General features: G+C 42.8%; 2 protein-coding genes and 1 pseudogene across 3 annotated transcripts in view; all 3 read right to left on the minus strand.

Annotated features, from left to right (window-relative positions):
- The window catches only part of LOC121447552 (UDP-glucuronosyltransferase 1-6), a 135731-nt gene that overhangs the window by 79538 nt on the left and 29752 nt on the right, over positions 1-26441 (minus strand). Inside the window, exon 1 of one of the 2 annotated variants that reach the window (XM_041650859.1) lies at positions 644-1542. The exons of the other annotated variant lie outside the window; for it this stretch is intronic. Within the exon in view, the coding sequence (XP_041506793.1) occupies positions 644-1498 (855 nt within the window). The 5' untranslated portion in view covers positions 1499-1542. Of the gene's footprint in view, positions 1-643; positions 1543-26441 lie in introns of those variants that run through there. 2 annotated transcript variants of the gene reach the window in all.
- LOC121447554 (UDP-glucuronosyltransferase 1A8-like) lies at positions 13143-14099 on the minus strand. The gene has a single exon (XM_041650864.1). It carries the CDS (start codon positions 14022-14024, stop codon positions 13143-13145), a length of 882 nt encoding a protein of 293 aa, XP_041506798.1. The 5' UTR covers positions 14025-14099.
- On the minus strand, positions 21446-22345 carry LOC121447553 (annotated as a pseudogene).

Genomic DNA, 26441 nt, shown 5'->3' on the forward strand with positions numbered 1-26441 from the left:
AGAAAATCATGATGGGGGCTGGAGAGATGGCTCAGAGGTTAAGAGCATTGCCTGCTCTTCCAAGGGTCCTGAGTTCAATTCCCAGCAACCACATGGTAGCTCAAAACCATCTTTAATGGGGTCTGGTGCCCTCTTCTGGCCTGCGGGCATACACACAGACAGAATATTGTATACATAATAAATAAATAAATATATTAAAAAAATAAATAAACCTTTAAAAAAAAAGAAAATCATGATGAGTGTTCATATCTACACATGCTATTTCTGCAGTAACCCCGTGAATCCGAACACGAAGTGTCCTCGCAGCATTTTCAGGAATGAGGTAGAGGACGAGAATGAATAAGACGAAGCTTCATTTCTTACTGTGCGTCTCACTCTGTTTCCACAAACAATTAATAAAGGCAGCCTGGAGACGCTGAGAATGTCTGTTGCCACACGCCTAACAGCAAGCAAGGTTTACAAGCCACACTACTGCAAAGACCAGTCAAAGACTGTGCTGAACAAACTGAGATGACAAGTGTAGAGCTGAAAGAAAACTGGACATGACCGGCGTGAGTGACAGCCCACCACTCAGTAAGGGATAACTTTAGCGTCCAAAGCCAAGTCTCTCTTCATGTGCTGAAGGAAAGGAGAGACAACATACCTTAGAGAGTGGCTTTCCCTGGTGGCAGTTGATCCCACCAACAAAGACAATATTGGGCATCAAAGGTCTGGGGACCTCCAACATAAAGTCCGTGCGTAACAGCCAAATGGACACTTGACTGAAGAGGTCGGTCGCAGTCACTGGGGTCTGCAGAACTTCCGAAGCAATATCTGTAGCAGTTTTGGACAAGCTGGGGCAAAATACACGCTCCCCCATGTAGGCGAGGTGGTTCCGGACTCTCTCCATGAAATTCATGTTGCCTGTGAGTTTCAAGAGACCTCTGGGAACATAAGAAGGAGGACTGGGGCACTGGGCACCATCGTCAAGATAGTGACAAAATATTCCTCTGCCAAAAACCACGGATGGGAGAGACAAGTACTTGGCAACAGTCAATCCGCACATATCAAAAGGATCCAGAAACACAGCATCAAAAGAACTCTGCTTCAAGTACTGCACTAACTTCTTGTCGTTAAACAAATCCCTACAGTGTGAAAACACTAAATCAAAGAAACCTTTGGATGGACCGGATAGTAGAAGAGTCATTCCCTCTGGCTGATCTTTCATTTGAGCATCAAGAAAAACCTTGAACTCCCGGTTTAAATCTTCCAGAGTGTGAGAAATTGAGTACGTCTTCACAGTAATATTCAGGGATTTTCCCAGTTGCCAACTCACCTCTGGCACTACTACCACCACCTCATGTCCATTGTGGATGAGCTTCTCCACAACCGACCGCATGGTGAACCAGTGGCTCCCGTCCATGGGTACCACCAGCAGCCTGCCTGCCTGGGCAAAGCCAGAAGCCAGCAGCAGACACACACACAGAGGAAGGGAGGCTGGAAAACCTGCAGGAGCCATGGTAAAAACTCAACCTGAGGCAATCCAGCTGCCAAGAATCTGAGCTCTTTGGAGAAAGGAGGAAGTGTCACTGAGTTAAATCTGCTCCCTCAGGAGGGCGTGTACTTGCACCATGAAGAAACAACAATCCCTGACAATGATTTACTTGGACAACAGTAATAAATGATAAAATATTACAAGGCACTCTCGCTTGTGTTACAGATAAGATCTTTTTCTTGGGCAGAATCAGGTAATGTGAGTTTAGAAATATTTACGAAGAAATATTCCTGACCCTAAGGAGTTCAAATGTTTTCACCAAAAGAAGCAAGTTTCAAAGAATCTTGTATTTCCAGAACAGGTCTCAAAGCAAAACCAAACTGTGTTTTCAAGGGATTTTCTGCCTGCCGCTGGTTCCTTAGCCTGGTCCCTCCTCACAGACAGTGGTTAGAAATAACTCAGCTAGATTAACAATGCTGCTGTCTTGGCTCATTTGCAGTAGAATTCTTGTTTAACTTCCCAACACTGTGTTCTCTAAATATGACATAAAAGTGACCAGCATCTGCACAGACCACTTCAGGGATTAAAGGAAGGTGAGCACCATTCCTGTTACAATGTCCCCCTTGATGCATCCGATGCTATAGACTGCCCATATTCTATGGAGAGGCTGAGAGCTAAGGCAAGCCTCTAGTCAGTTACCCAGGGACCTTCTCCACAGATCTATACATTTGTCTCCTATGTCACTGCTGCATCTGGGGGTTTGCTTCCCCCTTGTGGTTACAGAAATGCTGCTGTCACCCACACCTCATGCGGGTTTTCCTCGTAGGAATTGGTTTCAAGTTCTTTCCCTGTACATCTGGGATTGACACAGCTCGCTATAATGAAATTGTGGTGTTCACTGTTGAGAAGAATCAGGCAGCTCTACATGGGGCTGTTGTTATGATCTGCTGACTTGGTCTGTCACCTGGATATCTTGTTCCCTTAAGAGACAAGCCCTGCCCACCTTCATCCTTCCCTCTGCTGAGACAAGTGTTTCTCCCACCTCTTCCAGACTGTGCTTCTCATTTTGTCTCTCTCCTGAAGAGGTAACTTCTTCTCTCTCTCTCTCTCTCTCTCTCTCTCTCTCTCTCTCTCCGTCACTTCTATCTCTCTGCTTCTCCCTCTTTTCTTTCCTTCCCCCCTTTTTTCCCTCCATAACCCATCAAATAAACTCTATACCCAAACTCTCTCTGCATGATGTATCTGTCTGCTTCTCACCTATGGCAGTCTCTCACCTGCCAAGATGACACACCAAGGCCTCAGTTGACTCACCCAATTCAGGTGACCCATTGCTGCCCCTCACGGGACCAAGCTACCCCTCGTGGGACCGGCCTTCCCCCCATCCTTATATCTTTAAAAAAGAATAAGATTGGTGTCTGACTTAGCCAGGCTCTCTCCACGTTCCCTCCCGCCCACGGTCAGGCTGGCTGAGGACATGTGGGGACCCTGGACTCTGACCACTTTCCAGTGCTGCAAATGGTAAGGTTCCTATTAGCTTCTTTCCAATTTCTACCAGCAAACACGACTGCCCGTGTCCTGCCTCCAGCACATCCAGCCCGTTTGCTTTTCCTTTCCCTGGGCAGCCCCATCTCCACACACCTGGGAATGCTTTTTCTCTTGCTCCTATTCCTTGTATTCTTTCTCTGCCACTGCTGCCACTGGTCCCTCAAACGTAAGGCAGGTTTTTCCAGTTCTAGCCCTTGCTCCCTACCAAGGCTGGTGGCGCTGCTGCTCAGCATTGCTGCTTAAGGTGCTGGGCGATTTTCCTCTCTACTTCATGTATGAAAGAATACGTGAATGGTGTGGCCACATGGATATAATTCAAATGTATGTTCTACATGGTCTCTATGTCTCTCTTTTTTATTATATTTAAAACTCCTGTGGCTCTAAAAACATGGTTTTTCCATACAACATGTGACTGCCGCCATTTTGACTAAGGTCAGGTGACCTCACCACCATTGTCACTAAAGGTCAGGTGATCTCACTGTCATATTAAATAAGGGCAGGTCAATTGACCAAGTCCCACCATCTTTACTGAGGTATTCCTTGCCTAGTCTTGAGGTTTACTTATGTTTTTGTCTCTAAATTCCTCTTACTCTTCTCCCTCCTCTCTGTCTCTCTGCCCTTCTTCTGGAGAGGCAACTTCTCCCCCTTTACTTCTCCCCCTCCCCCCCCCCCCCCTTTGTCACTGTCGTTTCCTGCTCTGTCTTGTGAGCTGGGCTTCAGTTCCCTGCTTGGCAGCCTAAAGGGCATTCTGCTGGCCGGAGCTCCCCTCTCCCTCTCCCTGTGCTGCCTCCCACTGCAGCAGCAGAATCTGTCTCTTCCATTCACGGAGCTCTCTTTCTACCAATGCTGCGCTGTGGGCAAAAAATCCTAAATCTGAGCCTTCTAGCGGCTGACTTCCCGACTTTCCATCAGTCCCCTGGGACAAGTGGGGAGACTGTTCCGTTTTTGGCCTAGTCCTCTCATACAACCACCCTTCCTTGTGTTCTCCCCAGCATTGCACTCACTGAGTGCTACATTCGCTTATGGGGTCTGGGGCCCCTCAGACACTGCTCCCTTTTTGAGCTAGTGCCTCTCACATGACTGTCCTTTCTCAAGTTCTCCCTTAGCACTGCACTCACTGAGCCATGCATTTATTTTGGGGGCCTGGGCCCCTCGACTATTTTTTTTTTTTTTTTTTTGCCTCATTGCTTCCCATAGCAAAATGATGCTTTTGGTCATGGTCTTTCATCACAGTAGCATAAACCCTAAAACAGCCTATAACACAAGCCTTGAATGTGATGCTGCCGTAAGCTGTTTAAAATAGGATTCAAGGGCTGAAGAGAGATGGCTCAGGGGTTAAGAGCACTACCTGCTTTTCTAGAGGACCCGGTTCAATTCCCAGCACCCACATGGCAGCTCACAACTGTCTGTAACTCCAATTCCAGGACAGCCAACACCCATGGCAAAACATCAATGCAGATTAAATACAATTTTTAAAAATAAAATAAAATAGAACTCAAATGAATTATGGTCAAGTGCTCTGTTTCTTTTTCTGTGTGTATTTTATAATATAGTCCTGTGTGTTTTATTTCTTAATTGTCTTATTCAGAGTTTCAAAAGATGTTGCTTATTTTTAAAACAATATTTTAAAAATAAATGAACCTTATTATTTAAATGTACTTGCAAATAAATAAAAAGTTCTTATACTCCAGGCAGGAACCTAGGGGCAGGAACTGAACCAGAAGCCCTGTATGAATGCTGTTTACTGCCTTGTTCCTCATGACTTGCTCAGCCTACTAGAACAGCTACACAGAATTTTTCATCACCAAAATTAAGAAGACTTTAACATTTGGACCATGTCCAGAGTAGAAGAGGGCATGGAAAAATGAGAACTCTCACATACAGCTGACCAAATCCTGAAGTTTGCTCTGAGTTTTAAAAGCAATTATCGAAATGCACTAAAATGTAGCTAGTGCACAGCTAGACCCAGCCACTCTGCTCCTGGGTCTCTGTGCTGCTGAGATAATAGCAGGGTTAGGAAATGCTCTGTGCTTAAGAACAGACTAAGGAACCAGGCCATGCTGGCACAAGCCTTTAGTCCCAGCATTCAGAAGGCAGAGGCAGGCAAGGGCAGCTTGGCTTACAGAGTGAGCTCCAGGGCTATACAGAGAAACCCTGTATTTAAAAAAAACAAAACAAAACAAAACAGAAAGGACTTAGGATGATCGGCTCTATCTGGAATTAAATATCCATCAGTATTTGTGTGTTAGAAGGACATTTAAATCAACACGTGTCATCTGAGGGTAGGGAAGAAGGTGGAGAGTTGAAGATTAAAAATAGCTAGGGTGCCACACCTTTAGTCATTGTACTGGGGAGAGGCAGAGGCAGGAGGATCTCTGTGATTTCAAGAGACCTCTGGGAACATAAGAAGGAGAGCTGGGGCACTGAGCACCATCATCAAGATAATAACAAAATATTCCCCTGCCGAAGACCACAGGCGGGAGCAACAAGTACTTGGCAACAGTCAAGCCGCACACATCAAAAGCATCCAGATACACAGCATCAAAAGAACTCTGCATCAAGTACACCACTAACTTCTTGTCATTAAACAAACTCCTACAATGTGAAAACAGTAATTCAAAGAAATATGTGCCTGGATTCTTTAGCAGAGAAAACATTCCTACTTCTTGAGTTTTCCATTGATTGTGAGCAAAAAACTTGAAATAGTGGCTCAATTCTTGGTGGCTGGGGAACACTCAGGTGAACATCTTTGAAGATTAAAAATAGCTAGGGTGCCACACCTTTAGTCATTGTACTGGGGAGGGGCAGAGGCAGGAGGATCTCTGTGATTTCAAGTCTAGCACGGTGAACATAGTAAGTCCCAGGACAGCTGAAGCTACATAATAGACCCTATATGAAAACAAAGCGAAACGGCTAGGGTGATATCTGTATGGTTATTGCTAAGGGAAGACTTGGGCCCTGCCCCCCTTTAGAAAAATCAACCTTAACAATTGAAGACAAGCCCAAGAAGCATGAGTGGTTCACAGAACTTAATGAAATTTGCCACGCCATGGCAACTGTAGTTCTGAGAGAGGGACGTCGGTATTAACACACAGCACAACTTCAGGTTCTGCAGAGAAGCCTTTATTTCACTTTCTCACAGGGTATATATAGCCCTCAGCAGGGGAGGCCAAGCCAGCAAAAACAAGAAGCTCATCACTGAAGGGGTAAACATCTCTAGAAACATTGCTGAAAACAACAGATTGTTTTGTTCTTGTTTTTACTCTTGTTTTCAGAACAACCAACCACAAGAGTGCAAAACAGATCAAGTGGGGGTGCGAAGACCTGTCCTCTAGGGACCCAACAAAATTGAAACAAAAAAGAAAAGGACAATTGTCTTACTCAGGTCCTGTCACTCAATCCCTGCTCCCAAATCAGGACAATGCTGATAAAGAGATCATTTACCCTGATCAAGGACGTGCTGGCAGAGAAGTGAGCTGGTACTCGTAATACAAAGTCTTTAGTGTTCCCAGAGTTCCTAGGAGGATTGCCTCAGTGACATCACTGGGGACAGGGGGGTCACTAGGAGAAAGGACATGGTCATGCCACATGGAGTGAAATCGAATGAAAGAAAGGAAGTCAAAGTCTTAGTGACCTGTACACAGGTCACCACGGCACCTTCTCCCAGCCAGCTATTGAACTTGTCCAGAGATAACAGCTAAATCCTAGCCCATCTACAAAACCAGCCTAGTCACCCTCCTAGGCATAGGAAGACATTCGAGTCAGCGTCACTTATTATCCTTCTGTGTTTCTACCCCTTCTCAGAGTGTAGTCTAACTTCCCTACATAGACAAGGGGACGGCTCACGGTCTAGTTTAGAAGAGTGTGGGGGATGGCTGTGATCATTCTTCCTGGCTGTCAACTTGATCAGATCTCAAACCATCCAAGAACAAAGCTGCTGGCAACACTAGTAAGAGTTTCTCTTCAAAGGGTTATTTGGAAGGAGAAGATGCAGCTTGAAGGCTGTGGCACCTTCTAGTGGAAGTCAATCAGGAGCTCTCTTCAGTCAAAAAGACCTACCAGTTGGCCCTGCACAGGCAGAGAGACTCACGCCTCTGCATACTTCACGGGAGCATAGTAGATAGACTCAGGAGCTCAAAGGCACTCAGCTCAGGCAAAAGTCTATGCCACATCTCCCACTTGGCATAGACAATTTTTCCCCCATTATATATTTATAAGAATGTAGCCTCTGACCCCACATTATTGAGTAGCAACTCTGCTGAACTCTTAAACTGAGCCTTCAGCCCTGCCCAAGATCTTAAAGAATGGACTCAACTGGCCAGGGAGTAGATCTTCAGAACAGATTAAACAGAGCTGTCACAATGCCCAGGCAGCAGTTCCGCACGGTAGCGCCCCCTCCCAACCAGCATCTCATCCAGCAGCAAAGCCTGCCAACCGCCCCACCCAACATCAGCATGGAGGCAGCATGCATCTTAGTCAACTAGAAAGCTAATAAAAGTCCTTCTTGCTCAGGGAGTACACTGGTCCTTCCAGAGTTACAGGCTAGAATGCATAGCAAAGACCTGTTGCTACCAAAGGACACATGTCAAGACAAGTTCACATCAGAAGGTTTTTTTTTTTTTCAGGACAAGGATATTAACATTATAAAGAACCAAGGACCTGTGACATGTTGAGAGAAACTCAGAAAACTGCAATGGGGGCACCAGAGAACTAGAGATCCATAAAATGACTGACAAAGAATTTAGAATAAAAGTCATAAAAATGTTCAATAAACTATCAGAATATAAGAAATAAAATTTAATGACAGTAGGCAAGAACCAGAAGGTGACAAACAGACAATAGGAAGTATAGACAGAGGCCTACACTTTCCTAGCTACCCAGACCCAAAATAATCCCACAGAAACTGTTTTAATTGCAATACTGTTTGGTCAATAGCTTAAGCATACTTCTAGCTAGTTCTTACATCTTAAAATAATCCATTTCTATTAATTTGTATTTTACCTTGAGGATCATGGTTTACTGGTACAGGTGCATGGGCGTCTTTCTCCTCAGGTGGCAACATGCTGTCTCCTTGACTCACCTACTCTCTCCTCCTCTATCTGCTTGGAATTTCCACCTTGCCATATTCTGCACTGCAATAGGCCCAAAGTGGCTTTTTCAAATTAACCAATGGTATTCACAGCATCCAGAGGGGAACCCCACATCACCTCCCCTTTTCTGTCTAAATAAAAAAGATTTTAATTTTTACATAATAAAATTACATATAATAAAACAGGTATCAAGAAAGGATTATAGTTACAATACTTATATACATTTATCTTTTATTATAACTAAGGAAAACTATATCTATTATTTAATTCCATCAAAGACTCCAGAAGGATATAATATTACCTAAGTAAACAGGAAGTGTATTGTAAGCAACTTTTAAAACTCTAGAATTGGCAGAGACATCTCGCTGCCTGGAAAGTCACCCAAAGTCTTGAAGAGCTCTAAAATGGTAACCAAATTGGTTGCAGTGGCTCTGGATGCTGGTTCCACCTCTCCCCACTTTTAAAATGGTGGAAGCACCACCAGTGCCAACTCTGGGGCCACCAGGCAGGAACCTCGCTCAGCACTCCAACCCCGAGAATGAGTGTTCAGCACATAAACACTTTTTATCTGAGTAACAGCCAAATCGGCTTTGGGCGCCAATCTGCAGGAGGAGGGCCCACTTTCACAGATTGTATTTGTACTGAAAATCAAGATCAAGTGAGCTTTTGCCCTTCTGCTCCACGGGAGGTTTCTGTCCTCCCTGAGCTCACCTTAGGACACCTGCATTACCATTTGAAAGATGTACCGCCCCAGGCAAACTCCCCACCTGGCACTGTCCCCAGAACAGGTCATGCCTGCCTACACAAGGGCAGGTGTTTGGCACCAGAAGTAAGAGCCCCTCAGGGCTCACCTCTCCACCTCACTGGGTCAATGAAAAAAATGATTAGATCGTAGGTTCTGGACAGGGTATCTTTGTAGCTTTGGAGCCTGTTCTGGAACTAGCTCTCATAGACCAGGCTGGCCTTGAACTCACAGAGAACCACCTGCCTCTGCTTCCTAAGTGCTGGGATTAAAGAAATGTACCACCACTGCCTGGATAGCTCAGTTGGTAGAGCATGAGAATCTTAATCTCAAGGTTGTGGGTTCAAGCCCCACATTGGACACCAATCTGTAGCAGCAGGCTGCTTGTTTGTCCTGACCACCCAACTAGATTAGCCCCAAAATAACCACACAGAAATTGTATTTATTAAAACACTGCTTGGCCCATTAGCTCTACCTTCTTATTGGCTAACTCTTATATTAATTTAACCCATTTTTATTAATCTGTGTATCACCACATGGCTGTGGCTTACTGGGTAAAAATCCCAACATCTATCTCATGCACCTCCATGGCTTCTTCCTAACTCAGCCTCCTTTCTCCCAGCATGCCATTTAGTTTTCCCCGCCTACCTAAGTTCTTTCCTATCAACAGGCCAAGGCAGTTTCTTTATTCATTAACCAATAAAAGCAACACATAGACAAAAGGACCTCCCACACCATTTGGGCACCCATCTTCAGCCTACAGGCCTATACTATCTGACAGACTTTTATATGTAGCAGGAAATTTCAAAGACAGTTCCACCTATATTGACAGTTTATCAATCACTTTCTTCTGTGTTTTACAGAATGTTTGGCAGACTTTTTCATGATGCAGGAACTTTGAAGGACTATCTCACCAGTGGCTCCCATCCATGGGCACCGCCTGCAGACTGCCTGCCTGGGCAAAGCGAGAGGCAAGCAGCAGACACACACACACACACACACACACACACACACACACACACACACAGAGGGAGGGAGGCTGGGAAACCTGCAGGAGCCATGGGAAAAGCTAAGCCTGAGGCAATCCAGCTGCTGAGACTCTCTGCTCTTCTATTTTTCATTTATTTATTTTTTTAATTTTCGAGACAGGGTTTCTCCGTAGCTTTTGGTTCCTGTCCTGGAACTAGCTCTCCTAGACCAGGCTGGCCTTGAACTCACAGAGATCCCCCTGCCTCTGGCTCCTGAGTGCTGGGATTAAAGGCATGTGCCACCACCGCCCGGCTCTCTGCTCTTCTAATAGAGATGGTTGAATGGAGGCAGAAGATCTCCTTCACTGGTATAATTTCTTGTCTTCCCCTGGGTAAACACAGGCCTGACATTTCTGCATGGTTTCTAGATCTGAACATAGTTCAGATTACAAGCATAAGATCATTCACTGCAAATGTGCCTCTCCCTCGCTGCATCCACCATTCACACAGCACAGTACAGAAGGGGTGACTGTCCCAGGCCTATGATGTCAATAAGAAAATAAGAAACCAGAGGAACTCATGAAGGTTCCCTAATCTTCCAAGACCCTTTCCAGAAAGCTCACTTTAGGAAGTAGAGTGGGAAATGCTTGTCTGTTCCACCTGGGGTAGGACAGAAACAAAAAGGCAGAGACCATAGAGACCAGCCTGTGTGTCTCAGTGGTACCTCACTATGCCTGCCACATATGCCAACTCCAAAGGTCATCCCTGACACTGAGCCGCTTGCCTTCTCTATCAGGAGAGGAGGTTCAAAGCTACCTCGAGTCCTTAGACTGTTGCTTGCAGTCCAATTTCTGAGAGCACCCCACTAAGCTCTCCCAAAGACGAAAAATGCCATCTCAGCCAATTCTCGAAAAATGTTGGGGTGAGTAATGCATGGCCTGAGAAGTCCAAATGTCTTCATTTCTCCATGCAAGGTGACAAAGGAACTGCTCTGGGCAGGTAGGTGTGGCTCTCAGATGAGCAAAGTTTTGTCTTTTACTAAAAAAATAGAAGTTGAACTCTGGAAAAATATTAAAGTGGTGGGATATGGGCTAGAATGATGACTCGTAGTTGGAAGCACTGGTTGCTCATTCAGAGGTGCAGGGTTCAGTTCTCAGCATCCATGTGGTAGCTCACACCTGTCTGTAACTCCCATTCCAGGGCTTCTCACACCCTCATATAGATACACATGCAGGCAAAGCACCAAGGAGGATAAAATAAAAATAAATAATTAAAAATATACCACACCCTGGCTGTCATACTAAGAGACTACCACCTCTATTGCTCCTGTCAGAAAACAAGCAACAGCTATGTAATCTAGAAAAGAGATGGCCAGTAACTCAATCTAGGTATAAGGCCTCCCTCCTTCTCAGGTTCCAAAACTGGGGAAGTTAGAACTACTTGTCTGGGGAAGTAAAAAAAAAAAAATTCCTCTTAACTTGAAAGGTTATACAACAGCTCTACCCTGACAGTTAAATTTCCAGCTCTGCATACTTTAAAGAAAAAGCCAAACTTGATATATTTGGAGGGGGATCAGATAAGTACTCAGTTTAGGCAGAATTACACCTATAATCTGTCTTGCCTAAAAAATACAGTAGGAAAATGGAGACACAACCTTGTGGGAATAACCAACCTATGTCTGATTTGAATTAAGGCCCACTCCATTAGATGGATACTTCCTGGTCAATCTTCCTCATCAACTTAGATCATGAACACAGACAAGTTCAACAGAACCTCCATACGTGGGCTGCCCATGCAAGCCTAAGCATTACCAGAGCATAAAATTCATTTTTCATTCATTTCCATGAGATGGAACCCATACCTCACACTGCTTACGTGTCCAGAAGTCCAGACAGTTAGGGTAAAACCAAGTATTCCTGCTCTTAGTTGGGGGGAGTAACAATGAAATGACTCATAATGACATTCTGCTGTACACGTGGATCAGTAGCTTAGTCAGCCATCATCAGAGAAGATTCCTCATGTAACAGCTGGGAGAGAAAACAGAGACCCACAGCACGACATTACATGGAGAGACCTTGGAACACACAGCTCTCAGTGAGATGTCTCCATCTAATCCCTCCAGTTAGAGCTCAGGGAACATCATGGAAGAGAGGCAGAAGGAGTTGGGGAGAAAGAAGGAATGGAGGACCCCCCAGAGAACAAGGCCTGCTAAAGCTCATATGAACTGACGAGACTGAAGCAGGCTGCACAGGGCCTGCTAGGACCTGCCCCAGGCCCTCTGAACAGACACAATAGCTTCCTCTCTAGTGATTTGTTTATTTATTTATTTATTTATTCATTCATTCATTTAGGTTTTTCAAGTAGAGTTTCTCTGTGTAACAGTCCTATATGTCCTAGAACTGGTTCTGGAAGGCCTGACTGGCCTCGAACCCACAGAGATCCACCTACCTCTGCCTCCCAAGTGCTGGGATTAAAGGCATGCGCCACTACCACCTGGCTCCCATGTAGTACCTCTGTGGGACTCCTAAAAGTGCTAACAAGTGAGTCTCTGATTCTTGTCTTTTCCCTTGGCACTCTTACTTTTCTGTTGGTTTGTATTGTCCAGTGCCATATGGTGGTTTTCTTTTCTCACATTACATTTTGTGTTGTTTGAGAAAATGCACTGACTTTGCATCCTTGTTATCTTATCAGTGATTCTTGAAAAGCAGAAAAGCTGCTTGTCTACCCCTATGGAGTGCAGCCTACAGAAAATGATGACGGCTTTAATGCTTGATGCATTTTTTTTAAAACATCTCCAAAAGCAGTAAAATGTACATTGAAGGTTTTTTTTGTTTCTTTAAACAATTTTTTAAAGTTGTCATACAGAGTATTCAGTGGTATTCTGGAATTTTTCAGACGTTTTCTTTTCTGTTTATTCTGCTCTTCAGCTACCCTGCCTTGCCCTCTGTATGTCCTCTTCGTACCTCTGGACATCCCTGTTTGTGTCTTCATGTGGTATGTCTATTATTACTTACTGGTTTGGTTTCTCCTAAGGAAAATTTTCTTAGTTCCTATCCTTTCTAATATCATGACCTTGCTATGCACACAGAGAACACCATACATACAGAGTTAAATTTAGTTTGTAACTATGAATGTATATGCGATATCCTCAAAGGTTTACATAGTCATATCAATAGGGCAACAATATAGATTTGTTTCCTAATTAGTGAGTTGGAACAAAATAATTTTCTAACCCAGGAAGAAATTCCATATGCAGTGAGGTAAATGATAAATCACAGCTCAGTAAAGAATTTATCTTTTCTTGGCCAAACCAAAGGCTCTCTTCATGTGCTAAAGGAGATATAGCTTACCTTGGAAAGTGACTTTCCTTGGTGGCAGTTGATCCCACCAATGTAGACTATGTTGGGCATCACAGGTGCAGGGTAATCCAACACAAAGTCAGTGCGTAACAGCCAAATGGACACTTGACTGAAGAGGTCTTCCATAGTCACTGGGGTCTGGAGAACTTCAGAGGCAATATCTGTAGCAGTTTTGAAAAAGTGGGGGCAAAATGCACGCTCCTCCATATAGGTGATGTGGTTCCACACTCTCTCCATAAAAGTCATGGTGTCTGTGAATTTCGAGAGAAGTCTGGGAACATAAGAGAGGGGTCTGGGGCTCTGAGTGCCCTCTTCGAGATAGTGGCAAAGTATACCTCTTGCAAAGACCACAGACGGGACCGACAAGTACTTGGCAACAGTCAAGCCACACACATCGAAAGGATCCAGAAAAATAGCATCAAAAGAACTCTGTTTCAGGTACTCCACTAACTTCTTGTCGTTAAACAAACTCCTACAGTTTGAAAATAGTAATTCAAAAAAACCTTTGGCTGAGCCAAACATTGCAGAAATAATACTTTGTTCGGGAGCTTTCCATTGAGTATCAGAAAAATACTTGAATTTTCGGTCTAGATCTTCCAGAGTATGAGAAATTGAGTACGTCTTCACAGTAATATTCAGGGATTTTCCCAGTTGCCAACTCACCTCTGGCACAGCTGCCACCACCTCATGTCCATTGTGGATGAGCTTCTCCACAACCGACCGCATGGTGAACCAGTGGCTCCCGTCCATGGGCACCACCAGCAGCCTGCCTGCCTGGGCAAAGCCAGAGGCCAGCAGCAGACACACACACAGAGGAAGGGAGGCTGGAAAACCTTCAGGAGTCATTGAGATGCTCAGCCCAAAGCAATCCAGCTGCTCAGAATCTGAGCTCTTCTGACAAAGGGGGAAGTGTGACTGAGTTAAATCTGCTCCCTCAGGAGGGCATGTACTTGCACCATTAAGAAACAACAATCCCTGACAATGATTTACTTGGACAACACTATTCAGTGATGAAATATTATGAGGCACACTTGCTTGTATTCCAGATAAGATTTTTCTTGGGCAGAGTCAGGCAATATGAGTTTAGAAATAGTTACAAAGAAATATGCTGATCCTTAGGAGTCCAAAAGTTTTCACCTAAAGAAATAACTTGCAAACAATCTTGCCTTTCTAGAGTTGTTTTCAAAGCAAAAGCAGACTGTGTTCCAAAGGGATTTGCTGCCTGCCAGTAGGTCAAAGTCTAGGGGGAGGATTCTTAGCCTGGCCTTGCTCATAGACAGTGTTTAGAAACAACCCTGCCAATTGAGCAATTCTGCTGTCTTGGCGCATATGCAGTAAAATTCTTGTTCCAATTCCCAACACTGTGTTCTCTGAATTGCTGACATAAGGATGACAAGCATCTTCACAGATCACTCCAGGGACTAAAAGGAAGGTGACCACCATTCCTGTTACACTGTCCCCCTGTATGCATCCAATGCTGCAGACAGCTTATATTCTATAGAGAGGCTGGGAGTCTTCTAGTCCGTTACCCAGGGACCTTCTCCACAGATCCATGCATTTGTCTCCCTTGCCACTGCTGCATCTGGGGGTTTGCATCCCCGTTGTGTTTACAGACAATGCTGCTGCTACCCACACCTCATGCGGGGTTTTCTCATAGGAATTGGTTTCAAGTCTTCTCCCTGTACATCTGGGATTAAGGCAGCTTGCCCAGAAGGAAATTGTGGTGTTCACTATTGACGTGCATAAGGCAGCTCTACATGGTACTGTTGTTATGATCTACTGGCCTGGTCTGTCACCTGAGTACCCTGTCACTTTATGGAACAAGCCCTCCTACCTCCAAACTTCCCTGTCTCTAGAGGATTGTTTCTTACAGAACTAGGAGGGGGTGATATTGGGCTTGGTCCTGGGGCAGAAAAATGAGTCAGGACATAATGACAGCATATCCAATGCATTTTTTTAAACTTTTTAAAATTGATTATATAGAGCTATGCATTTTTCTTGTTCCCCTCGCTTCCCTTCTCCTTTCCTTCAACCCTCTCCCATGGTCCCCATGCTCCTAATTTACTCAGGAGATCTTGTCTTTTTCTTCCCATGTGATATAGAAGGGTCATCTGTCTATGTGTTAATTTCATTGGTTAATAAAGAAACTGCCTTGGCCTTTGATAGGCCAACCCTTAGGTGGGTGGAGTAGACAGAACAGAATTCTAGGAGGAAGAAAGCAGAGTCAGGCAGATGCCATGATCCTCCTACCCGAGACAGACGTAGGTTAGGATCTTTCTCGGTAAGCCACCATCTCATGGTGCTACACACATTAATAGAAATGGGTTAATCAAGATGTGAGAGTTAGCCAGTTAGAAGCTAGAGCTAATAGATCAGGCAGTGTTTGAATGAATACAATTTGTGTGTTGTTATTTCGGGTGTAAATCTGGTAGTGCAGGAGCTAGGTGGGATGAAAAGCAGGCCTGCTCATCTCATCACTACAGATGTCGCCCAACATGGACTACAATTGGCACTACAACGTGATGGACTAAATTCGCTTAAAAAACTGAGTGGGCTTTAAAAAATGGAGACTGCTTTTTGCAATTGCTAGGATGTGCTGTAGAGAGATTTCCTGTTTCAGCAATAGTGCCAGAAAAAAGCCTCATCATTTTAAAACTCAGCTTCCTGGGGCTGTGCCGCCAATGCAAACTCTGGATTTGAAGCATTTTAATGGCTTTATGGAACCGGATGTTTGTGTTCCTGCTTAGGATCGGAAAGATAGTACTATGAGACCATGCCAATGGCTCAGCGCTCCCTGCCTGCACCAGGGTAGACTGCAGGATCAGGCTTAGGCAGGTGGGAGAGCATGGTGGATTCCTGCCGCCATACAGAAAGATGTTTCCAGGCTATGCAGTGCTCTGCCTGTCAGATTTGGCTGTAACTTGGATGAAAAGAGTTTCTGTGCTGCACGCTCAGTCTCAGAGTTAAAGTCCTGAGTGCAGCTAATACATGGTGGCCCCAGAGCTAGTAGAAAATGGTACATCCTCCATTTTGAAATTGGACAGAGGTGGAGCCAACATCCAGAACAGCCATACACTCTACAGCTCAGAGGCGTAACTGATTCAGTCCAAGCGGCTCCACCATGTTGGATTGGGTGGAGCAATACCGCAGTACCTGTTTTTGACCTAGGAATGTCACAGCTTAGATTCTTAAGTCCTTAGCGATTTTAAGGCACAAATCAAAAGTGCTCCTGGATAGTAAAAAATTACAGATTCACAATCGGTCAGATTCAGATATAAAAGACCTCTAAATGGGTCCCAATGTTGGATGAGTGTACACAGGCTTGGGAGAGAGAATAAAAAGAATATAGAGAATAAAGTTAATGTCTTAAAAAAGGGTAAAGTCTTTAAAGAGAGTACAGATAGTTATAGATTAAAAGAAATAAAGAAAAATAAGCCACGTAAAAATGGAAAATTTTCAGAGAGCCTGGATTCTGTGTATTACTGTGTTTTCTTTATAATTTTCAACTGTGAAGGAGCTAAGTACAGAGAGACATTTCATTGTATGGGCTGCTAAGCTGATATACCTGCATGTATGATCTAAAGGTATCTTGACTTCAGAATTTGGATCTAAGGTTATGATGCTTTGGAAAGTTCTTCTTTTGTTTTCACAGAGGATGAGACCCTGTGGATTGCTTCTATCCCAATATGGTATGATAGACCACAACCTCCTGAAAGGTTGCTATGAACACCTATAAAATTACTTCACTCAACTGCTGACTGAAAAACAACCTAGCACACAGGTTATACCATGAAAGACCTGATTAACAGTTCCCCTATACAGCAGGAAGATGTTTGGAGAAAAATAACTACGTCCATATTCCCAGATATTCTTTATAAATGTTCTTTTACATTTAAAGGGGGATATGATATAGATATGAATAATTTTCATTGGTATAGATTTTAAGGTCAATTTTCTTATACGTATATGTATTTCTGATACTGATTAAGGCTTTTTGATTGCGTAGTTCATTTAAAAATGTAATGTATAATTAGGAAATATAGGTTGTTAATGGATAATCATCAATAATAATCAAGCTTGTAGTCATGTTAGTTAGATTTTCTAGATATAAAGAGATATATTTGAGTTAGATAGACATTCTTCATATCTTTAAAAGACTACAGAATATGGAATTTAAATGTTTTAATAACTTAGGGGTTTTCATGACAATGAGATGCGTATGTTCTTGGCAGCACCAGCTACTTCAAGAAGAAGATGGATATCGATGAGGCTCCTTATGAAGTTGGTTAGCCATTTGGGCAAGAAACTACTCTTTCCTGGACTGATGCATAAACTGGACACAAAGAACCCTCAGAAAGAGGACTGCTGAACTTGCCTAAGGGTGAGATGGTCTTTTGGGGTTCCTGCTTCATGAAAAAGTCTGCAAGACATTCTGCAGGACACAAAAGAAAGTGACTGAACAGTCTTTGGAATTTCCTGCTTCATGGAAATGTCTGGTGGATACTATGAGCCTGTAGGTCCCAATGGTACAGAAAAACTTTGGGTGACTGTCCAGGCAGTGAGATGTCTCTGTCATTTGTAGAGTTTTGGAAGTTGCTTACTTCCAGTTTACATGGGTAATATTATATCCTTCTAAAGTCTTTGATGGCGTTGAAATAAATAGACAGTTATAGTTTTCCATTGTTATGATAAAAGATAAAATAGATATAAATATTTTAACTGTAATTCTTGCTTGATAACTGTTCTGTTATATGTAATTTTACTATATTAAAGTGAAAGCCTTTCTTTTTTGTTTAAACAGAAAAAGGGGAAATGATGTAGGAGGGTCATCTGTCTACATGTTACTTTCATTGGTTAATAAAGAAACTGCCTTGGCCTTTGATATGCCAGCCCTTAGGTGGGTGGAGTAGATAGAACAGAATTCTGGGTGGAAGAAAGCAGAGTCAGGCAGATGCCATGATCCTCTGACCCAGGACAGACGTAGGTTAGGATCTTTCCCAGTAAGCCACAACCTCGTGCTGCTACATAGATCATTAGAAATGGGTTAATCAAGATGTGAGAATTAGACAATAAGAGACTAGAACTAATGGACCAGGCAGTGTTTAAATGAATACAATTTGGTGTGGTTACTATAGATGTAAAGCTAGCCGTGCATGAACCAGGTGCGACAAAAACCAGCCAGCTCCCTTATTTCAACACCTATGTAGATTAGATCCATGTATGTCTCATTGTCTAGGTTCTCTGGGATTGTGATTTGTAGGCTGCTTTTCTTTGCTTTATGTTTAAAAGCCACTTATGGGTGAGTCATGTGATAACTGTCTTTCTGTGTCTAGGTTACCTCACTCAAAATAATTTTTTCTAGCTCCATCAATTTTCTTGCAACATTCAAGATGTCATTATCTTGTTCTGCTGTGTAGTATTCCAATGTGTAAATGTATCAAAATTTCCTTATCCATTCTTCAGTAGAGGGACATTTAGGTTGTTTCCAGGTTCTGGCTATGACAAACAATACTGCTAGTGGGAATACAAGCTGGTACAGCCCCTTTGGATGTCAGTGTGGTGTTTTCTCAGAAAATTAGTAAACAACCTTCCTCAAGACTCAGGAAAACCACTTTTGGGTATGTCTCCAAAGGACGCTCAATAATGCCACAAGGATATGTGCTCAACTATGTTCGTAGCAGTATATACCACTGTTGAGCATATACCCAATGATACTTTATTGTACCACAGGGACATTTCCTCAGTACACCAGGTTCATTGTTGTTCTATTTACCAGAGTTTAAGAAAAAACCTAGATGTCCCTAAACAAAATACCAGTTAAGGAAAATGTGATACATTTACATAATGGAGCATTATTCGGCACTTTAAAAATATGTATCATGATGTTTGTAGGCACATGTATAGAATCGGGAAAAATCATCCTGGGTGAGGCAACCAAGATCAGTTGAGAAATATGATATGTATTGATTTCAATTGGATATTGCCATTATAGAAATGATAACAAGCTGCAATCTATAAACCCAGAGAGGTTAAACATAGAGGAAGGGATTAGGCAGGACATGTTGTGGGAGGGAAATAATAAATATTTTATGAGTGAGGTGGACCATGGAAAAAGACACAGGGGTTTCATGTGGGAAGGAGAGTTCAGAGGGATGTGGGTGGGTATGAGAGGAGAGATAGCTAGAATTGAAAAACATTTGAGTGGCAGTATGGAAACCTAGTGCAGGACACTGGAAACTTCCTGTAATAAATATATGAAGGCAATCCTGAAGAGGTCTCCAAATAGTGAGGGACAGGGAACTGCTAATGTCCATATATTGTCACCAATCTAAGCTTTCTTCTTGGGAATGCTTTTCATACAATGCAGTTGTTGGTCATTCCAAGGGGTCCCGTGGAAATTCCCAAACAACCAAGGAGGTCAGCAAAAAATAGGTTGCTCTCCACAAACTGACAACAAGATCCCATTGCTGAAGAAAACATCCACAACTCATTAACTCAATGAACATGAACACTTGAGCTGGTGCCTACATCAAAACTTTACCCTCCCGTTCTACTGTCTATGACATGAAAATATAGTCTGCAGTCTACCAAAAAAGAAAAGGAAACACCAACCTAACCACAAAACCTTTCACTACAATCTGTCTTGCCTACAAAATATGATATGGCAATTGAGGCCCAAACCTTTTGGGAGTAACCATGACTCATAATGATGTCCTGCTGGACTCATGGATCCAGTGCCTTTGTCAGCCATCATGAGAGATGTAACAGCTGGGAGAGAAACAGAGACCCACAGCAAGACACTACATAGAGAGACCTTGGAACACACAGCCCTCAGTGAGATGTCTCCATCCAATCCCTCCAGTCAGAGCTCAGGGAACCTCATGGTAGAAAGGCAGAAGGAGTCGGGGAGAAAGAAGGAATGGAGGACCCCCAAAGAACAAGGCCTGCCAAAAGACTCAGCAAAGCTCTTAAGAACTGACGAAGCGAAGCAGTCTGCACAGGGCCTGAATGGACCTTCCCCAGGCCTTCTGAATAAACACCATAGTTTCCAGTCTAGTCATTTATATATTTATTTTTTTATTTATTTTATTTCTTTCTTTATTGATTGATTCTTGAGACTGGGTTTCTTTGTGTAACCGTTTTAGATGTTCTGGCACTAGTTCTAATAGGCCTGACTGGCCTCAAACCCACAGAGATCCGCCTGCCTCTGCCTCCCAAGTGCTGGGATAAAGGCATGGGCCACAACCATCTGACTCCAATGTTGTAGCACTGCGGGACTCCTAAAAGTGCTAACAAGTGAACCTCTGATTTTTTCCCATCCTTTAGCACTCTTACTTTTCTGTTGACTTGTATTGTCCAATTTTATATGGTGGTGTTGTTTTCTTTTTACATTTTATTTTGTTTAAGAAAATGTACCAACTTTGCATCCTCCGTATGGTATCAGTCATTCCTGAAATGCGGAAAAGCTGCATGTGCACTCCTATAGAGTGCAGCCGACAGAAAATGATGACGGCTTCAATGCTTGATGCATTTATTAAACATCTCCAAAAGCAATAAAATGTACATTGAAGGTTTTTGTCTCTTTAAACAATTTTTTAAAGTTGTCATACAGAGTATTCTGGCATTATTCAGACATTTTCTTTTCTGTTTATTCTGCTCTCCCGCTACCCTGCCTTGCCTCTTCCAACTCCTGCAAATCCCCGTTTGTGTCTTCAGGTGGTATGTCTTTCATTACTTACTGGTTTTGTTTCTCCTAAAGAAAATTTACTTTGTCCATTTCCTTTCTAATTTCACGAATATGCCATACACACAGAGGAAGGCACACACACATAGTTAAACTTAGATTGTAGCATTGATTGTAAATGTAATATCCTCACAGGTATACACCACCATATCAATAGGGCACCAATATAGATTTGATTCCTAATTAGTGAGTCGGCATAAAACAATTTTGATCCTACTGCATGTACTGGCTTTGGGGAAGCCTAGACAGTTTGGATGCTCACCTTACTAAACCTGGATGGAGGTGGGCAGTCCTTGGACTTCCCACAGGTCAGGGAACCCTGATTGCTCTTCTAGCTGATGAGGGAGAGGGATTTGATCGGGTGAGGGGGAGGGAAATGGAAGGCTGTGGCGGGGAGGAGGCAGAAATCCTTAATAAATAAATAAATTAAAAAAAAACAATTCTCTAACCAAGGAAAAATTCCATATGCAGTGAGGTAAATGATAAATCACAGCTCAGTAAAGAATTTATCTTTTCTTGGCCAAACCAAAGGCTCTCTTCATGTGCTAAAGGAGATATAGCTTACCTTGGAAAGTGACTTTCCTTGGTGGCAGTTGATCCCACCAATGTAGACTATGTTGGGCATCACAGGTGCAGGGTAATCCAACACAAAGTCAGTGCGTAACAGCCAAATGGACACTTGACTGAAGAGGTCTTCCATAGTCACTGGGGTCTGGAGAACTTCAGAGGCAATATCTGTAGCAGTTTTGAAAAAGTGGGGGCAAAATGCACGCTCCTCCATATAGGTGATGTGGTTCCACACTCTCTCCATAAAAGTCATGGTGTCTGCGAATTTTGAGAGAAGTCTGGGAACATAAGAGAGGGGTCTCGGGCACTGAGTGCCCTCTTCGAGATAATGGCAAAATATATCTCTTGCAAAGACCACGGACGGGACCGACAAGTACTTGCAACAGTCAAGCCACACACATCGAAAGGATCCAGAAAAATAGCATCAAAAGAACTCTGTTTCAAGTACTCCACTAACTTCTTGTCGTTAAACAAACTCCTACAGTTTGAAAATAGTAATTCAAAAAAACCTTTGGCTGAGCCGAACATTGAAGAAAACATACTCTGTTCTGAAATTTTCCATTGAGTATCAGAAAAATACTTGAATTCCCGGTTTAAATCCTCTATGGTGTGAGAAATTGAGTACGTCTTCACAGTAATATTCAGGGATTTTCCCAGTTGCCAACTCACCTCTGGCACAGCTGCCACCACCTCATGTCCATTGTGGATGAGCTAGCTTCTCCACAACCGACCGCATGGTGAACCAGTGGCTCCCGTCCATGGGCACCACCAGCAGCCTGCCTGCCTGGGCAAAGCCAGAGGCCAGCAGCAGACACACACACAGAGAAAAGGAAGGTGGGAAACCTTCAGGAGTCATTGAGAAGCTCAGCCCAAAGCAGTCCAGCTGCTGAGAATCTGAGCTCTTCTGACAAAGGAGGAAGTGTGACTGAGTTAAATCTGCTCCCTCAGGAGGGCATGTACTTGCACTTTTAAGAAACAATAATTCCTGACAATGATTTACTTGGGGAACAATACTCAGTGAGGAAATATTATGAGGCACATTGCTTGTATTCCAGATAAGATTTTTCTTGGACAGAGTAAGGCAATGGGAAAACAAATAGTTATGAAGAAATATGCTGATCCTAAGGAGTCCAAAAGTTTTCACCTAAAGAAACAACTTTCAAGCAATCTTGCATTTCTAGAGTAGTTTTCAAAGCAAAAGCATACTGTGTTCCAAAGGGATTTGCTGCCCACCACTAGGTCAAAGTGTAGGGGGAGGGTCCTTAGCCTGGCCTTGCTCATAGACAGTGTTTAGAAACAACCCTGCCAATTGAGCAATTCTGCTGTCTTGGCTCATGTGCACTAAAATTCTTGTTCCACTTCCCAACACTGTGTTCTCTGAATTGCTGACATAAGGATGACAAGCATCTTCACAGATCACTCCAGGGACTAAAAGGAAGGTGACCACCATTCCTGTTACACTGTCCCCCTGTATGCATCCAATGCTGTAGACAGCTTATATTCTATAGAGAGGCTGGGAGTCTTCTAGTCCGTTACCCAGGGACCTTCTCCACAGATCCATGCATTTGTCTCCCTTGCCACTGCTGCATCTGGGGGTTTGCTTCCCCATTGTGTTTACAGACAATGCTGCTCCCACCCACACCTCATGTGGGTTTTTCTCATAGGAATTGGCTTCAAGTCCTTTCCCTGTACATCTGGGATTAAAACATTTTGCCCTGAAGGAAATTGTGATGTTCACAATTGACGTGCATATGGCAGCTCTACATGGCGCTGTTGTTATAGTCTGCTGGCCTGGTCTGTAACCTGAGTACCCTGTTCCTTTATGGGACAAGCCTTCCTACCTCCAAAATCCCTGTCTCGAACGAGGAGGGATTGATTTTGGCTTGGTTTTGGTGCTAAAAAAATGAGTCAGGATATAATAACAGCATATCCAGTGTTTTTTTTAAACTCTTTAAAATTGATTTTATTGAGTTATGCATTTTTCTGTGTTGCCCTCACCTCCTCTCTCCTTTCCTTCTACCCTCTCCCATGGTCCCCATGTTCCTAATTTACTCAGGAGATCTTGTCTTTTTCTTCCCATGTGATATAGAAGGGTCATCTGTCTATGTGTTAATTTCATTGGTTAATAAAGAAACTGCCTTGGCCTTTGATAGGCCAACCCTTAGGTGGGTGGAGTAGATAGAACAGAATTCTGGGTGGAAGAAAGCAGAGTCAGGCAGATGCCATGATCCTCCTACCCGAGACAGACGTAGGTTAGGATCTTTCTCGGTAAGCCACCATCTCATGGTGCTACACACATTAATAGAAATGGGTTAATCAAGATGTGAGAGTTAGCCAGTTAGAAGCTAGAGCTAATAGATCAGGCAGTGTTTGAATGAATACAATTTGTGTGTTGTTATTTCGGGTGTAAATCTGGTAGTGCAGGAGCTAGGTGGGATGAAAAGCAGGCCTGCTCATCTCATCACTACAGATGTCGCCCAACATGGACTACAATTGGCACTACAACGTGATGGACTAAATTCGCTTAAAAAACTGAGTGGGATTTAAAAAATGGAGACTGCTTTTTGCAATTGCTAGGATGTGCTGTAGAGAGATTTCCTGTTTCAGCAATAGTGCCAGAAAAAAGCCTCATCATTTTAAAACTCAGCTTCCTGGGGCTGTGCCGCCAATGCAAACTCTGGATTTGAAGCATTTTAATGGCTTTATGGAACCGGATGTTTGTGTTCCTGCTTAGGATCGGAAAGACAGTACTATGAGACCATGCCAATGGCTCAGCGCTCCCTGCCTGCACCAGGGTAGACTGCAGGATCAGGCTTAGGCAGGTGGGAGAGCATGGTACATTCCTGCCGCCATACAGAGAGATGTTTCCAGGCTATGCAGTGCTCTGCCTGTCAGATTTGGCTGTAACTTGGATGAAAAGAGTTTCTGTGCTGCACGCTCAGTCTCAGAGTTAAAGTCCTGAGTGCAGCTAATACATGGTGGCCCCAGAGCTAGTAGAAAATGGTACATCCTCCATTTTGAAATTGGACAGAGGTGGAGCCAACATCCAGAACAGCCATACACTCTACAGCTCAGAGGCGTAACTGATTCAGTCCAAGCGGCTCCACCATGTTGGATTGGGTGGAGCAATACCGCAGTACCTGTTTTTGACCTAGGAATGTCACAGCTTAGATTCTTAAGTCCTTAGCGATTTTAAGGCACAAATCAAAAGTGCTTCTGGATAGTAAAAAATTACAGATTCACAATCGGTCAGATTCAGATATAAAAGACCTCTAAATGGGTCCCAATGTTGGATGAGTGTACACAGGCTTGGGAGAGAGAATAAAAAGAATATAGAGAATAAAGTTAATGTCTTAAAAAAGGGTAAAGTCTTTAAAGAGAGAGAGTACAGATAGTTATAGATTAAAAGAAATAAAGAAAAATAAGCCACGTAAAAATGGAAAATTTTCAGAGAGCCTGGATTCTGTGTATTACTGTGTTTTCTTTATAATTTTCAACTGTGAAAGAGATAAGTACAGAGAGACATTTCATTGTATGGGCTTCTAAGCTGATATACCTGCATATATGATCTAAAGGTATCTTGACTTCAGAATTTGGATCTAAGGTTATGATGCTTTGGAAAGTTCTTCTTTTGTTTTCACAGAGGATGAGACCCTGTGGATTGCTTCTATCCCAATATGGTATGATAGACCACGCCCTTCTGAATGGTGGCTATGAACACCCTAAAATTTTCTTCACTCAACTGCTGACTGAAAAAAAATAGCACACAGGTTATACTATAAAAGGCCTGATTAACAGTGCCACTATATAGCAGGAAGAAGTTTGGAGAAAAATAACCACTTCCATATTCCCAGATATTCTTTATAAATGTTCTTTTACATTTAAAGGGGGATATGATATAGATATGAATAATTTTCATTGGTATGGATTTTAAGGTCAGTTTTCTTATGCGTATATGTATTTCTGATACTGATTAAGGCTTTTTGATTGCGTAGTTTATTTAAAAATGTAATTATAATTAGGAAATATAGGTTGTTAATGGATAATCATCAATAATAATCAAGCTTGTAGTCATGTTAGTTAGATTTTCTAGATATAAAGAGATATATTTGAGTTAGATAGACATTCTTCATATCTTTAAAAGATTACAGAATATGGAATTTAAATGTTTTAATAACTTAGGGGTTTTCATGACAATGAAATCTGTCTGTTCCTGTTAGCACCAGCTACTTCAAGAGGAAGATGGGCATCGATGAGGCTCCTTATGGAGTTGGTTAGCCATTTGGGCAAGAAACTACTCTTGCCTGGACTGATGCATAAACTGGACACAAAGAACCCACAGAGAGAGGACTGCTGAACTTTCCTAAAGGTTATATGGTCTTTTGGGGTTCCTGCTTCATGAAAGAGTCTGCAAGACATTCTGCAGGACACAAAAGAAAGTGACTGAACTGTCTTTTAAATTTCCTGCTTCATGGAAATGTCTGCTGGATACTATCGGCCTGTAAGCCAAAGATGGATGCCCCAATGGTACAGAAAAACTTTGGGTGACTGTCCAGGCAGTGTGAGATGTCTCTGTCATTTGTAGAGTTTTGGAAGTTGCTTACTTCCAGTTTACATAGGTAATATTATATCCTTCTAAAGTCTTTGATGGCGTTGAAATAAATAGACAGTTATAGTTTTCCATTATTATGGGCAAAGATAAAATAGATATAAATATTGTAATTGTAATTTTTTGCTTGATAACTCTTTTGTTATATGTAATTTTACTATGTTAAAGTGAAGCCTTTCTTTTTTGTTTAAAGAAAAAAAGGGGAAATGATGTAGGAGGGTCATCTGTCTATATCCAAAAAAAAAAAAAGAAAGAAAGAAATGGATTATTCAAGATGTGAGAATTAGACAATAAGAGACTAGAACTAATGGGCCAGGCAGTATTTAAATGAATACAATTTGGT

Source organism: Microtus oregoni, unplaced genomic scaffold (assembly GCF_018167655.1).
Source record: "Microtus oregoni isolate MIOR12 unplaced genomic scaffold, Mior012 000004F_ref0000308, whole genome shotgun sequence".
Lineage (NCBI taxonomy): Eukaryota > Metazoa > Chordata > Mammalia > Rodentia > Cricetidae > Microtus > Microtus oregoni.

Bases quoted from the DNA above. Each gene is read 5' to 3' on its own strand.
- LOC121447554 (XM_041650864.1), bottom strand. From the start codon at position 14,024: ATGACTCCTGAAGGTTTTCCAGCCTCCCTTCCTCTGTGTGTGTGTCTG.